Genomic DNA, 15,569 nt, shown 5'->3' on the forward strand with positions numbered 1-15,569 from the left:
GACTAATTGCATTGAATTTCTATTTTATCTTGGCAACGGCCTCACAAATACTACATGTGCAAATGACTTTCCAGATCAGCTTTAACAATTCTACGTGCCCTCATTATTTTATAATTTCTATACCAGAATATGCAATCAAAATGATGATAGATAAAAATATATAAATTCCCTTTGAAATATGCTGGATTGTTTTATACCAAAGTCATCCCAGAATGTTACTTTTTCCCAAATTTCTGTACCTTGTATTCACCAAGTAGAATATTTGATTAGGAAATCCTGGTACAATTTATAATCTGATAAATATAAATCAGTTCAGGAAATTCTCCTAATTCTTTGCTTGAAATACGTTTAAGAATCATGTAGATTATCTGGATCTTTTTTTTAGTATTTCACCATAATCATATAAGAAATACATGGCATTCTCATTGGCAGTGTATCCTTTAAGTAATATATTAGTGAAATTGAGGTGTTCTAAAAAGGAAGGTCATTAACATTAAATCGCTGCTGTTTCTATAATAAGCAACCCCCCCCAAACTACCTACAGAACCAACAAGGAGGTATGCCACCCACTTCAGACCCTCATGAAGCAAAAGCGATCTTTTCAATACCTCTTAATGTGCAATGATCATTTTAACTCAGAGATAAATACACATAAAAGATAGGGTTGAAATCTCATTTCTGAGGTGAAAATAAATTAGCTTTGGGGCAATTTCTCCTTCACAGCATATTATGGGGTCGTGCCAGCAGGACACAGATGCACACCCCAAGAGGAGCCTAAAAAGACATCTGCAAGGAGGGGAAAATGCAGTTTATATTTAAAGTGCAATGTAGTAATGAAATGTTAACCACCCCTCAGATGAATGTTTCAAACATTTCAAAAAATCTTTATGTATACTTTCTTTTTCCATTCCAGATTAATGATGAACAAAAAAGTTCTAGCTCATGTATCCTTGTGGAAGAACTAAACGGAGAGAGAAAAAGACACAAGAATGAGCTAGAGATAAGGAGAGGAGAAGTGAGGGAGAGAGAAGGAGAGAGAGGGGGGAAAGAACTTATTACATAATGAGGAATAAGAGACAGATAATATCAATATGAGTAGCTTTATCCATAATTCATTCCTCTCCTGATATTGACACAAAACTGAATTCAAATATGTCCTTGTTAAATCTTATGACATTGTCATAAAAAATTTCTTAGTTTTTGTTTGTTTGTTTGTTTGTTTGTTTTCATTATAATTTCTGTTATGTCCACTGCCAGGGATAGACATGAATCATGTCAAGCTCATTAACCACAAAGACTATGTCATTGCCTCATGGCTCATGGGTCATTGTTCAGCCATATATGGATCATTGACTCTGGTACCCAAGGTCATTCAGGTAAAATCAAAACCAAACAATATGTTTTTTAATAAATCACTTACAGAATTCACAAAAAAGCCAGGGTTATTCTTTTAAGAACCTAATATTGCACAGATATTTTCTTTAATAGTCACTATTTCCAGAATTTACAGTTTAATAAGAGAGATGCAGAGCAAAAAAGACTGACAAAAGGAATCCAAATCAGAGAAAACACTTTAGAAATTGTTTATCTTATAGGTTATCAAATATTTTTAGAAGATAAATATGTTTCCTTGGAAAACACTTTGAAAATTCTTCCTTTCTTATGATCACAGAGTACATAATTTCCACCCACCTCACCTCATTAAATTAATCATTTTATTGTTTGTCTGTCTGCATGCTAGATATTCAAATTGAACAGGGACCATGTCTTTTCATCCATTTGTCTATCCTTTAGTCCTTAATAAATATTTTCAGAATTATTGAAAGAATGAATAACAAATTCTTCCAATGTTTTAGTAGGAGAAAAGTTTCTATTAAAAATGGTACTAATTGTATGATTGTTTGACAAGCTAGTGATTTTTTCTGTGATATTAACATGCCCTATGGCTGATCAAATTTTGGAAAGTAACCCATGCAAATGACAGGGTCTACTTCCCCATGGATATGCTGAAAGCCACAATCATGATCTCCTTCCTCTCTTAGCTTTTCAGAAAGCCAATCAATTGGAAATATACAACCATTCAATAAGAGATTATTCCCAACCTTAAGGAAAGTAATTTGGTATAGAAACGAAAGTAAAATTATGTCTTTCTTATTCTTTTATTTTATTCTTTTGATATGGTTTTGGGGTTTAGAGAAATTTAAAAGATTAGTAGGGAAAGCATCTAATGAATGTAGGAAGCAAAGCGCACAGAAAGTATCAAGGTATAAGGAGGCATTGAGGTGAGAAACCAGAGAAAAGAAAGTAAAGAGTGCAAGTAAAGAGATTGGCAAATTATTTTACAGAGTTCCATGTGTATGATTTTTTTCTTATAAGCAATTTTTTATATGTAATATTTATTTGAGATACTCCAAATATTAGACATCAACTTAAAATGAGATTTTATAGATTTACAAAATTACTAACCTTCTTTGGTACAATTGATTTGGGTTTCATCACTGAAGTCTCCACAGTCATTGTCACCATCACAGGCCCAATGGCCTGGGATACATCTGCCACTGGAACATCTGAACTGATTATCAAAGCAAGAGAGAACACAGCCAGCCTCATCACTCCCATCCCCGCAGTCGTCATCTGGAAAGAAACACCAGTGTCAGGCAGTGAAAACTGATCCAGGGTGAAAATTTTTCTAATGAAATATCTTTTTTTAAGCTATATAGACTTTGCATTTGTTTTTGAAAAAGGAATGAAGAGCCAGTGGATCAACATTTTCCATGAATGGTGGGAGAATTATTTCTCTTCTGATTTAATATCAACTTCTAAACTAAGAGAGAAAAAGTCCTCGACTTTGGATTTTGAAATTATTTCTATTTCAGTCGGAAATAACCATGACTGAATGCATTTATGGAGAATGAAACAAGGGGAGGATACAACTAGTGATATAATAATTGTGGAAAATTATTATTTAAACCCATAATCCTGGACTGGGCAGTTACTCAGTTGGTTAGAGCATGGTGTTACAACACCAAGGTCAAGGGTTTGGATCTCCATACTGGCCAGCTGCCTAAAGAAAAAGGAAAAAAAAAAAAAAAAACCATCATCTCTATATCCCAGACTCTATATCTTTAATTCTGTCTCTTCTTCCTCATCCTCCAACATTAGAGTCCACCGTGTGCCCCTCCTCCACTCGCTCCTATATGTGTATTTATACTTGGAAATTGTTGCGCACTATTATTAGAAATGATTTCTATTCTTTATTAACAATCACTTCAGGAAGAAGGTGAGAGGACTATAAAGTGAAAGTAGATTAACTTGAAATAAATGACCGAGAATGCATTGATTCGTATATAATTTATTTACCTGTATTTGGCATAATTTGGCAAAATGATACAGTTGAGTGTAAGAAAAAACATAATATGTACACAAAAAGCAAGGTGACAGAGTTGAGGCTATCTGTATAAATCCATAATAATTTAAAACTACTCCATCCTGAGTCTACATAAATGCTTTGGGGAACCTGAGTTGTGCAGGTCGTTTCTTCAATTGTCCCCTTTACTTCATGTTTGTAAACTTAGACTATGTCCAATATAATGTCTGAAAACAAATCTGTATAATAGCCCCATGGGACAAATATTGAGCTCCATTATCTTTAATGCTAATCCCCATTGATGTGCCAGCTGCCCTCTTCACCACTTGTCTTAGCAATTTTGCTTCACTCCACAAGCTTCTCTTACAAACCACCTTTGAAGGCAGCCAGGCAGCTCAGACTGCCAGATCCCCAATCAATCAGTGTTGTACAGTGAATATTTGATACTTGCCAGAGTCACAGTGCCATTTGCTGCTAATGCATCTTCCACTCTTGCATATAAATTGAGTTAGTGGCTCACAAGTTGGAAATTCTGTGAAAGGTATAAAAACGTCCAATAGGAAACATGTTATTGACTGTGCTTGACTTAATTTGTATTTCATTTGCTAATGTGATCAGAACTCCTTCCCTGTTCTCCACAAAGGCACAGAGGAAACAGTAGATAAACAAATACAGTGACTGTAACTTCTTGAGGACAAAGGATACACATTCTTTTAATATCTTCTAAATGAGTACTTTGCAGTGACTGAATGCCTAGGATAATCAGTTGATGAAGGATCATTTAGATTCATTTTACTGGAGAAAAATGAATAGATGTTAACTCTGTATACCAGGGGACTCAACCTTCACTCAGAGGATACCAGCTGATGGCTCTACACGCTGTTACTGCAAAGTAATGTGTTTATGACTTAATAGAGGAAGGTCTTTTCTGAATGCACACAAAGCAGGAAAGTCAAATCTAATTCTGCTTCTGGGAGATGCCAATATCACAAGGTGAAAGTAAAAGAATCAAGTAAATAAAATCAATTTAGTTAGTATCATATAGTTACAAGGACTTTGAAAGTATGAATTCCGTATTTAAAAAAAAAATCACAAAATACCTAAAAAAAAAAAAAGGCAAAGAATTCAATTTCAAAATGTAATTTTACCCATTTAAACCAAAAGATCTCCTTTCCTAATCTTCAGGTAATTAAAACAAAAATACATAGAATCAGCATAGAAAAAAGGTCTTAAAAAGAGATAATTAGCAAGTTTGAAGTATTAGTAAATCCAAAAGACAATATTGTCATAATGATGGGCCGAGCCCGTGGTGCACTTGGTAGAGTGCTGCGCTGGGAGCGCAGCAACGCTCCCGCCGCGGGTTCGGATCCTATATAGGACTGACCAGTGCACTCACTGGCTGAGTGCCGGTCACGAAAAAACGACAAAAAAAAAAAAAAAAAAATATTGTCATAATGAGATCCAAAGTCAAGGCTGATTACAAAAAAAAGTAATAATAATCGGAGAAAAACATTTTTACCAAACAGTTCATCCAAGGAATTCAGAGTAGCTTACTAATATTTCCCAGGAGAAAGTTTTATTCTTTCTATTTCATAAATGGTAAAGTAATTCACCTAGAGTTTATGTGAGTCGCTCAATACCAGTGCTTTTAACTCCCAGGAGAATATGCATGGAATCATTAATCCACACACAAGAGCTCATATTATACACATTAAACAAACAGAAAAAGAAGGGAAAAATAATCAGCTTATTGATATAAAGACAGAAGAAATTGATATACTGAGATAGATCGGTGGTCCGTATTCTATACCAGAACTTTTAGCTCCCAGGAGAATATGCATGGAATCATAAATCCTCACACACAAGAGCTGATTTTATACACATTAAAAAAACAGAAAAAGAAGAAAAAAAGCCATCAGTTTATTGATATAAAGACAGAAGAAACTGATACACTGAGATAGAATTGTTCTCCATATTGTTCCTCTCACAAATCAAGCCAAAACAATTCTGTGGCAAAAATTTGTTTTCCTCTTTAAAACATTTAACTTAGGATCATAGGACATATTTAATAAAAGAGATCATAAATACTTTTAAATTGTATTATGTAGGTTGTCTCAGGGCTGCCAAAGATAGCCACTACCGGAGCAGGCTGGACATTGGTTGACCAAACTCCTTCTATTCACCTCTTATCTTTGGTCAACTGATCAATTGATTGATCAATTGAACTATTTATCTATAGTTTTAATTTTGGAGTTATGAGTACTATTTTATTTGGAGAAAAGTATACGAGTAAGAAAAATGTATTTATCTCCTTAAAAAAATGAAAACCACTGATTGTGTCCAATCATTTTAGCTCTAAGGCAACTGAAACTCAGAAAAGTTAGGCTTGCCTAAGGTTGCATGTACCCCCTTAAGGAAAAACAGATCTTAGAGTGCAGTTCTTCCAGTTCTGCATGCATAGTTCTTTTTAGCACATTCTATTGGCAATTTCCTTCCTCATTTTCACTTATCATCCATGAATATACCTAAACTGTTATTTTATTGTACCTATATTTTTAGCGTGTATTAAGCACAAAAATTAAACATTTTTCTTAAATTGTTTTACTATGCAGAGCCAGCACAACCACCACATGCTCCAAGACGACTGCATGCAACAGAGCAGGTAGGCGCCAACATGGGACCACCTCCAGTCCAGGCGACTGTGTGCCACCCAGAGAGGCATGCACAGAGAGGCCTGGGAGCCACTGTGACCACCATGAATCCCGAGATGCTTGCACATGCCAGAGCTGGTAGGCACTGATCCAGGACCACCCCCGGCCCAGGTGAGTGCATGCCACCCAGAGAGGCCCCCGCAGAGAGGCCCGGGAACTGCCGTGACCACTGTGTGCCCAGAGACACCCACATGCTGAGGCAGGTAGGTGCTACTATTGGACTCCCATCCAAGTACAGTCCCCACAGCCCAGAAAGGCTCAAGCCTCCCGCTCACAGGCACTGAGGCAGCCATGTGAAATCGGCAGTCCCGGCAGGATTCTAGCCAAACAATAGAGTCGAATGACTGGACTGTGAAATACCTTGCCATAATGACTAAACACCAAATGAAAGATACCAGAAATATGAAAAATCAAGAAAGTACACCACCAGGGGCTAATAATAACTCTCAAGCTCTAGATCCTATAGAACAAGAAGCCCTTGAAATGACTGACAAGGAATTTCAAGTGATAATTCTGAGGAAACTAAATGAGATATAAGAAAACTTAGCTAGACAGCACAATGAAATGAGGAAAAGTATGCAGGACCTGAAAGAAGAAATGTACAAGGAAATCAATACCCTGAAAAAGAATGTAGCAGAGCTTGCAGAGCTGAAGAATTCATTCAACAAAACAAAAAACACAACTGAGAGTCTAACCAGCAGGCTTGCAGAAGCAGAAGAATTTCTGACCTAGAAAATGGGCTGTTTGAAACAACACAGGCAGACAAAAAAATAAAAATAAAAAAGAATTAAAAACATTGAGGAAAATCTAAGAGAGATAACAGACAACTTTAAGCACTCAAATATCCAAATCATGGGTATTCCAGATGGGGAGGAAAAAGGAGATTGCATTGAAAACATACTCAACAAAATACTGGCAGAAAACTTCCCAGGTATAGAGAAAGACACAGATCTTCAGATTCAGGAAGCACAAAGATGCCCAAACGTACTTAACCCTAAAAGGCCATCTCCAAGACATGTTATAGTCAAATTGGCAAAACTCAAAGACAAAGAGAGAATCTTAAAAGCTGCAAGAGAGAAGCATCAAGTCACCTATAAGGGAGCCCCAATCAGCATAACATCAGACTTCTCATCAAAAACCCTAAAAGCCAGAAAGGAACAGGATGATATATTCAAAATATTAAAAGACAGAGATTGCCATCCAAGAATACTTTACCCAGCAAGGCTATCCTTCTGAAATGAAGGGCAAATAATAGATTTCTAGACAAACAAATACTGTAGGAATTCACTACCACATGACCACCCTTACAAGAAATTATCAAGGGAGTACTGGGTTTGGTACCTGAAAAATAATCACCACTGCCATAAAAACTCAACAAAAACAAAAACCCACTAGTAAAATAAAAATGCCAACAATGAAGAGAGAAAAAAAAAAAGAAAGAAGTTTATCTACCACCCTAAGAAACCAACAAATAGAGAAGACAATCAGTAAATCAGAAAGAAAGGAACAAAAGACACTTAAGACATCCAAACAAAAATCAGTAAAATGCTAGGAGTTAAATCAACACTTTTCAATAATAACTCTTAATGTAAAAGATTAAATTCCCCACTCAAAAGACACAGACTGACTGACTGGATTTAAAAGGTGGACCCAACTATATGTTGCCTTCAAAAGACTCATCTCACCTGTAAAGACACACATAAACTAAGAGTGAAAAGATAGGAAAAGATATACCATGCAAATAGAAATGAAAAACAAGCTGGAGTAGCTATTCTTACATGCGATAAAGTAGACTTTATACCCAAAGCCATAAAAAGAGATAAAGAAGACCACTATATAACGATAAAAGGATTTATCCATCAAGAAGACATAATAATCATAAATATATATGCACCCAACATCAGAGCAGCCAGATTTATAAAGCAAACTCTATTAGACCTAAAGAATCAGATAGACACTAATGCCATAATAGCAGCGTACCTGAACTCTCCATTATCAATATTGGACAGATCATCTAGGCAAAGAATTAATAGAGAAATGCAAGATCTAAACAACACTTTAGACCAATTGGACTTGGCAGATATCTAAAGAATATTCCATCCAACAACCTCAGAATATTCATTCTCATCAGCACATGGAACATTCTCCAGGGTAGATCATATGTTAGGGCAGGAATCAAGTCTCAACACATTCAAAAAAATTGGAATTATCCCATGTATTTTTTCAGGTCACAATGGATTAAATTTAGAAATCAATAGCAAATAAATTCTGGAAACTATACTAACACATGGAAATTAAGCAGCTTTCTACTTAATGACATATGGGTCCAAGAAGAAATTAAACAGGAAATCCAAAAATTGATTGAAACTAATGAGGACAATGATACATCATACCAAAACCTGTGGGATACTGCAAAAGCAGTACTAAGGGGGAAATTGATCACATTAAATGCTAACTTCAGAAGAATGGAAAGATGCAAATAAACAATCTAGTACTTCACCTTAAAGAACTAGAAAAACAAGAACAATCCAAACCCAAAGTTTAGCAGATGGAAAGAAATCATTAAGATCAGAACAGAACTTAATGAAATTGAAATCCAAAAAACAATACAAAAGGGCAATGAATCAAGTAGTTGGTTTTTTGAAAAGATAAATAAAATTGACAAACCATTAGAAAGGCTAACCAAAAAAAAAAAAAGAAGAGAAAAGACCCATATAACAAAAATTAGAAATGAAAAAGGTGATATTACAACTGATACCTCGTTAAATACAAGAAATCATTAGTGACTACTATAATCAACAATATGCCAACAAATTTGAAAATCTGGAGGAAATGGATAAATTTCTGGACACACACAAACTACCAACACTGAGCCAAGAAGATGTAGAAAATCTGAACAGACCAATAACAATAAAAGAGATTGAAGTGTTATCAGAAGGCTCCCAACAAAGAAAAGCCCAGGACCAGACAGGTTCACTGCAGAGTTCTGCCAGATCTTTAAAGAGTAATTGATACCAATTCTCTACCAACTATTCCGAAAGATTGAGACAGAGGCAATTCTCCCAAACTCATGCTGTGAAGCAAACATCACCCTGATACCACAAACCAGACAAAAATACAACAAAAAAAAAGAAAACTACAGGTCAATATCCTTGATGAATAAAGAAGCAAAAATCCTCATTAAAATACTAGCTAACAGAATACAGCAACACACACACAAAATTATACATCGGGATCAAGTGGGCTTCATCCCAGGGATGCAAAGTTGATTCAACATATGCAAATCAATAAATGTGATACACCACATCAGTAAAAGCAAAGACAAACACCATATGATCATCTCTATAGATGCTGGAAAAGCATTTCACAAAATTCAACATTCATTCATGATAAAGACTCTCTACAAGTTAGGTATAGAGAGAAAGTATGGCAACATAATTAAAGCCATATATGATAAGCCCACTGCCAATATCATCCTGAATGGGGAAAAGCTGAAAGCTTTTCTGTTAAGAAGAGGATCTATACAAAGATGTCCATTCTCATCAATCCTATTCAACACAGTGTTGGAAGTACTAGCCAGAGCAATCAGAGATGAGAAGGAAATAAAGGGCATCCAGATTGGAAAAGATGAAGTCAAACTGTCCCTCTTTGCAGATGACATGATCCTATATATTGAACAGTCTAAAGCCTCCACAAAAAAATTCTTGGAGTTGATAAATGATTTCAGCAAAGTAGCAGGATACAAAATCAACACACAAAAATCAGTAGCATTTCTATTCTCCAATAGTGAACACGCAGAAAGAGAAGTCCAGAAAGCTTGCCCATTTACAATAACCACCAAAAAAATAAAATACTTAGGAATAGAGTTAACCAAGGATGTGAAAAAACTCTATAATGAGAAGTACAAACCAATGCTGAGAGAAATTAAAGAGGACAAAAGAAGATGGAAAGATATCCCATGCTCTTGGATTGGAAGAATCAACATTGCAAAAGTGTGCATATTACCCAAAGTGATATACAAATTTAATGCAATCCCTGTCAAAATTCCAATGACATATCTCTCAGAAATGGAAAAAAAGAAAACTATCCTGACATTTATATGGAATAACAGAAGACCATGGATAGCAAAAGCAATTCTGAGCAAAAAGATAAAGCTGTAGGTATAACAGTACCTGACTTTAAACTATACTACAAAGCTATAATAATCAAAACAGCACAGTACCGGCATAAAAACAGACACACAGATCAATGGAATAGAATAGAGAATCCAGAAATCAACCCATACATCTACAGTGATCTGATCTTTGACAAAGGCACCAAATCTATACACTGGGGAAGAGAATACCTCTTCAGCAAATGGTGCTGGGATAACTGGATATCCATATGCAGGAGAATGAAACTAGACCCATCCTTCTCACCATATACCAATATCAATTCAAAATGGATTAAATAATTAAACATACACCCTGAAACAATAAAACTTCTTAAAGAAAACATAGGGGAAACACTCAAGGAAGTAGGACTGGGCAGAGACTTCATGAATCTGACCCCCAAAGCACAGGCAACCAAAGGAAAAATAAACAAATGGGATTATATCAAACTAAAGAGCTTCTGCACAGCTAAAGAAATAATTAACAGAGTTAAAAGACCACCAACAGAGTGGGAGAAAATATTTGCAAAATATACATCTGACAATTGATTAATTTCCAGAATATACAAGGAACTGAAACAACTTTACAGGAGAAAAACAAGTAACACAATTAAAAAATGGGCAAAGGAGTTAAAAAGGCATTTCTCAAAGGAAGATATACGAAAGGCCAAAAGACACATGAAAAAATGCTCAACATCACTCAGCATTCAGGAAATGCAAATCAAAACCACACTTAGATACCAACTCACTCCAGTTAGGATGGCTAATATCCAAAAAACTGAGAATGATAAATGTTGGTGAGGTTGTGGAGAAAAAAGAACTCTCATACACTGTTGGTGGGAGTGCAAAACAGTGCAGCCTTTATGGAAAATGGTATGGAGGTTCCTCAAACAATTTCAGATAGATCTACCATATGACCCAGCTATCCCACTGCTGGGAATATACCCAGAGGAATGGAAATTATCAAGTCGAAGGGATACCTATACTCCAATGTTCACTGCAGCCTATTTACAATAGCCAAGAGTTGGAACAAGCTGAAATGTCCATCATCAGATGAGTGGTTATGGAAAATGTGGTATATCTATACAATGGAATACTACTCTGCTATAAAAAAGAATGAAATACTGCCATTTGCAACAACATGGATGGACTTAGAGAAAATTACATTAAGTGAAACGAGTCAGGCACAGAAAGAGAAATACCACGTGTTCTCACTTATCTGTGGGAGCTAAAAATAAATAAATAAATACACAAACAAATGTGGGGGTGGGCCAGGAAGAAGACACAACAACCACAGTTCCCTGAAGTTGTTAAGACAAGTGAACAGATATGAGGTTGATGGGCAGGGGGAGAGGGATAGGGAAGGGGATACTCAGTAAAGGGACACAAATATCAACCACATTGTATATTGATAAAATTAAATTAAATTTTAAAAAATTGTTTTACTATGCAAAGTAGTACTTCCCTGTGTTTATCAGAAATATGTCTCTGTAAATACCTCCAGTCTTTTAGCACTAGGTTCACAGGTTTTGTCTATACCAGCCAATTCTTCATAATATTACAGGGCTGGAAATTTCAATCATTTAGAATTTTTAATCTTATCTTCAAATAATGTAACACTATAAACTTTTTATTTATTTTTATAGGGCAGATTGTACCAAGATTTACCTAATCATATTTGTCACATTTTTTTAGGCTTATTAGGCTTATTCTTGATCTTTTTTTTTTAAGAGTTGAGGACTTCATGGTATTCCAGGTAGTAGTTCTGTTCAAAATTAGGTTACTTTAACCAATAAAGCACATCAGTGATGGTATCTTCAGAAAATAAGATTTTTACATGACATTGCTGTAGTTTCTCTAGAATGGTTGTGTTTTTACCTTAAGAACTATGATATCTTTAAGTTAAAAAGATGTATTAACACATAGTTCTTGGAAATTGTGAGTAGCTGAACTTAATAGTAAAATAGGAGTAAAATAATTTTGCATGATAGTGTCAAGGACTTCCCTTGTGTATTATCCTGAAAGTAATACTTCAAATTAAAATTAGAGGCTAGAATATTCATCCCCACTCTAAAGTAGCAAAACAATGAGGCAACTTTGGAGCCTGCAAAAACTCTCCAGGATGTGTAGCAAAGCTGGGAAAAGACGGTCAGCCAAGGTGACCAGTAATGTCAGCCAGTGAACAGACTTCAGATGTTAGCTATCTTTAGTATTGGTAACTTATCCAGTTGATGAGATACATTGATATTATTTCACAAATGATATGAAGGGAAAGTGGTGGACTCATACCAGATCTGGTGGATATGGCATCTTGAGTACCTGCTTCTTTACTTCCTAAGATGCAAGTTCTTTGTGTGAGTTTACATTTGAGTCTGTCCATCTGAGGTACTGGCATTTGAATAGAAATTATTCCAAAACTGAACAAATCTTTACTAAGTTTTATGATTATCAAAATCACACCTTAGGATATAAATTTTAAAATAAGTTTAACTTTTAAAAACCATACAATGTCACCATAGCCAAAATATAATCCAAAGTAGTAAAAAGAATGCACGCACTGATGAAAAAGTAAAAAGGAGGCAAAGACTCTATCACAAGCTATCCATGCAGCAACCCAACAAATACCCTGTCATATAAGGGGAAGATTTAAAAAGAAAAGTGGAAATGCCCAAGGCATAATTTAATTAATAGTTCTAAGAAAGTTTCTTTTCTTACCTGACAAGATAATGAGAATTTATGTTTATGTTTCAAGAATTAACATGGATGTTGCCCAAAATATGTTTTTTCCATAGATATAGAATGAGATTTTAGTGTTTGTTTAGAAGATGTACTGTAGACATGAATCAAGGAATCTAAACAAGTATTAATTCAAATTACGGTTCAAATGAGTGAACACTGAAATCTGATTTTTAAAAAATAACATTACATCTTTGTGGATCTAAATAAGATAATTCACATTTTAAAATCTCTCCTATATATTTAGGATCATATTAACCAACTTCAAAAGTCTTACTACAAAAAAATAAATCATCCCAAACAACTGGAAACTTCTGAAACTCGGTGATACTACATTGGTTGGGAAATTTTCCAAGTGAACTTTAAGATTGTTTCCAATTGTTAGATTTAACTCTAAAAAACAATTTCAATAAAACCTAGAAATTAGCTCTCAGTAGGAAAAAAATTTCAGAATTACTAATACAATCTAAAATACCATTTTCTTACAGATTAAGTGCATCATTAATCTCTAAGAAAATGAGATACATATACCTTCTGCCCACACTGAAAACAACATGCATACACACATATAATGCACATGTATTCTTGAAAAAGTACATGTTGTATTTGATTTTTTAAAAATTATTTATTGAATCAAAATCAATTATACATATTTTGGGGGTTGAACATTGAGATATGTTGATTAAATCAGTATTACTAGCATATATATTGTTACAAATCGTAATTATTCTTTATGCCCCTTGTCCAACCTTTCCCTCTCCCTCCCCCCTCTAAGTGCCCTAGATTTCTTCTCTCCTTCTGAAAGAATAATGGTTACTCTGTTAACTTTTTGCCTAGATGATCTGTCTAATGCTGAGAGATGTGTTCAGGTCCCCCAATATTATCATAGAGCAGATGCTTCTTCTGTCACTCTGAAATGGGTTTTGTGGAAAGAGAGATCCTCTTCTTTTCTTTGTCTCCGCTGGTGACTCTTCTTGTGTGAATGCACTGCAGTGGTTGGTGGACCATCTGTGTGGTGGCTGTGGCGTCTAGCCGCTTTTGTAGCAGCCCTGGTTATTGTGGTGGCTGTGGTGGGCTACTCACGTGGGGGTGCTGTTTTTGGCATGCTCCTTGGCATTGGCGGTATGCCTGGTTGTGTGAAAGGGGTCCAATCCCCTTCTCCATGTCCCGGGTCCCTGGGTGGGCCCTGAGGTACAGGCTCAGTGTGCCTAGTTGTGGGAGAGAGGTCCATTCCCCTTCTCCTTGCCTTGGGTCCCTGGGCAGGCCCCAAGTTGCTGGTGTGGTGTGCGTGGTTGTGGGAGGGGCATCCAGTCCTCTTGTCCATGCTTCAGTTCCCCAGGCTGGCCCCGATGCACTGGTGCAGTATGCCTGGAAGTGGGAATGGGGTCTTGTCCCCAGATCCAAGCCTCCAGTTCCCAGGCAGGCGCCAAGGTGCTGGTGGTATGCTTGGTCCGGAACTAATTTTTTGTCCTTTGCTTCTAACATGGGGGAACTTCCTGTGGGGACCAGTACTTGAGCTGTGTGGTTGTTTAAATTGCTACTTTGCTGCTGTTTCCCTAGAGAAGGCTTTTTGTGCAGCTCAGGGTTTAATGGTTTACCTCATTTCCGGCTCTCCAGAGACCCAGTGGATCTGTGTTCTGTAGAATCTCTGATCTGGGCCTGAGTTTTTTCATCAAACTGCACCCTATGCAATTCTGTATTCCAGACCAGTCTCTTCTGAGTGGTCCTGTGCTGACTGGGGGGCAGATCAGCTGTCCTTGCTGTGTCCCAGTGTTCCCCTGGTGGGCCCGTCTCCTCCACTGCCCGTTCTCCAAACACTTCCCATGGGACGGCCCTGCGCCAGTCCCTTGCGATGACTCACCAGCCTCTGAATGGCTCCCTTTTTTCAGGTGTTCTGGCTCCTCGCTCCTGTATGGGTCCATAAGAACCCTATTAGTGGTCTTGCTGTCCTGGGACTGCCATGGCCCTCTTCTCTCCTGCCGCCTCGAAGTAACTCCATCTGAAGGGCACAGTGCAGCTTCTGCTGGTTCCTGCTCCATGTGCTCAGCAGTTCCAGCCTTAAAGCAGCCACAGCCCAAAATGCTCAAAGCAGTTTTTTCTTTCTCTCATAGTGGTTTCTCCCGCCTTCATGAACTCCATATGTCTCTCCTCCTCTTCCGCTGAGCTCCAGTGGTTCCAGCTTGGCTAATGTTACATTTTTATAGCTGTAAATTGGTTGATTTGTGGGAGAGAGTGACGCTGTAGACCGTCTATTCTGCCATCTTGATTGGATCTCTTTATTTGATTTTTTAAAGGAATTTTTTTAATTGAAATATATTGATTATACATGTTTATGGGGTACAAAGCTATATTTCAATACATGTATACAATGTGTGATGGTCAAATCAGGGCAATTAGTATATTCATCATCACAAAAATTTATCATTTCTTTGTGATGAGAACATTTGAGCTCCTCTCTTTTAGCCACTGTGGATAAAAAATAGATTATTGTTCATTATAGACACCTAGCCTATTATAGTGCAGTAGAACTTATTTTTTCTCTCCAGCCATAATTTTGTGTCTATTAACCAACCTCTCCCTACCCTTCTCCCTGCTCTTCTTCCCA

The 15,569-nt window shown here is 36.5% G+C and overlaps 1 protein-coding gene across 1 annotated transcript in view; it reads right to left on the reverse strand.

Annotated features, from left to right (window-relative positions):
- Positions 1-15,569, reverse strand: part of LRP1B (LDL receptor related protein 1B) — a 1,457,254-nt gene that overhangs the window by 672,422 nt on the left and 769,263 nt on the right. The window contains exons 19-20 of the mRNA XM_063085362.1: positions 3,819-3,899; positions 2,467-2,634 (exon numbers count right to left, since the gene is read on the reverse strand). Coding sequence (XP_062941432.1) covers positions 2,467-2,634; positions 3,819-3,899 — 249 coding nt within the window. The remainder of the gene's footprint in view (positions 1-2,466; positions 2,635-3,818; positions 3,900-15,569) is intronic.

Source organism: Cynocephalus volans, chromosome 1, assembly GCF_027409185.1.
Source record: "Cynocephalus volans isolate mCynVol1 chromosome 1, mCynVol1.pri, whole genome shotgun sequence".
NCBI lineage: Eukaryota > Metazoa > Chordata > Mammalia > Dermoptera > Cynocephalidae > Cynocephalus > Cynocephalus volans.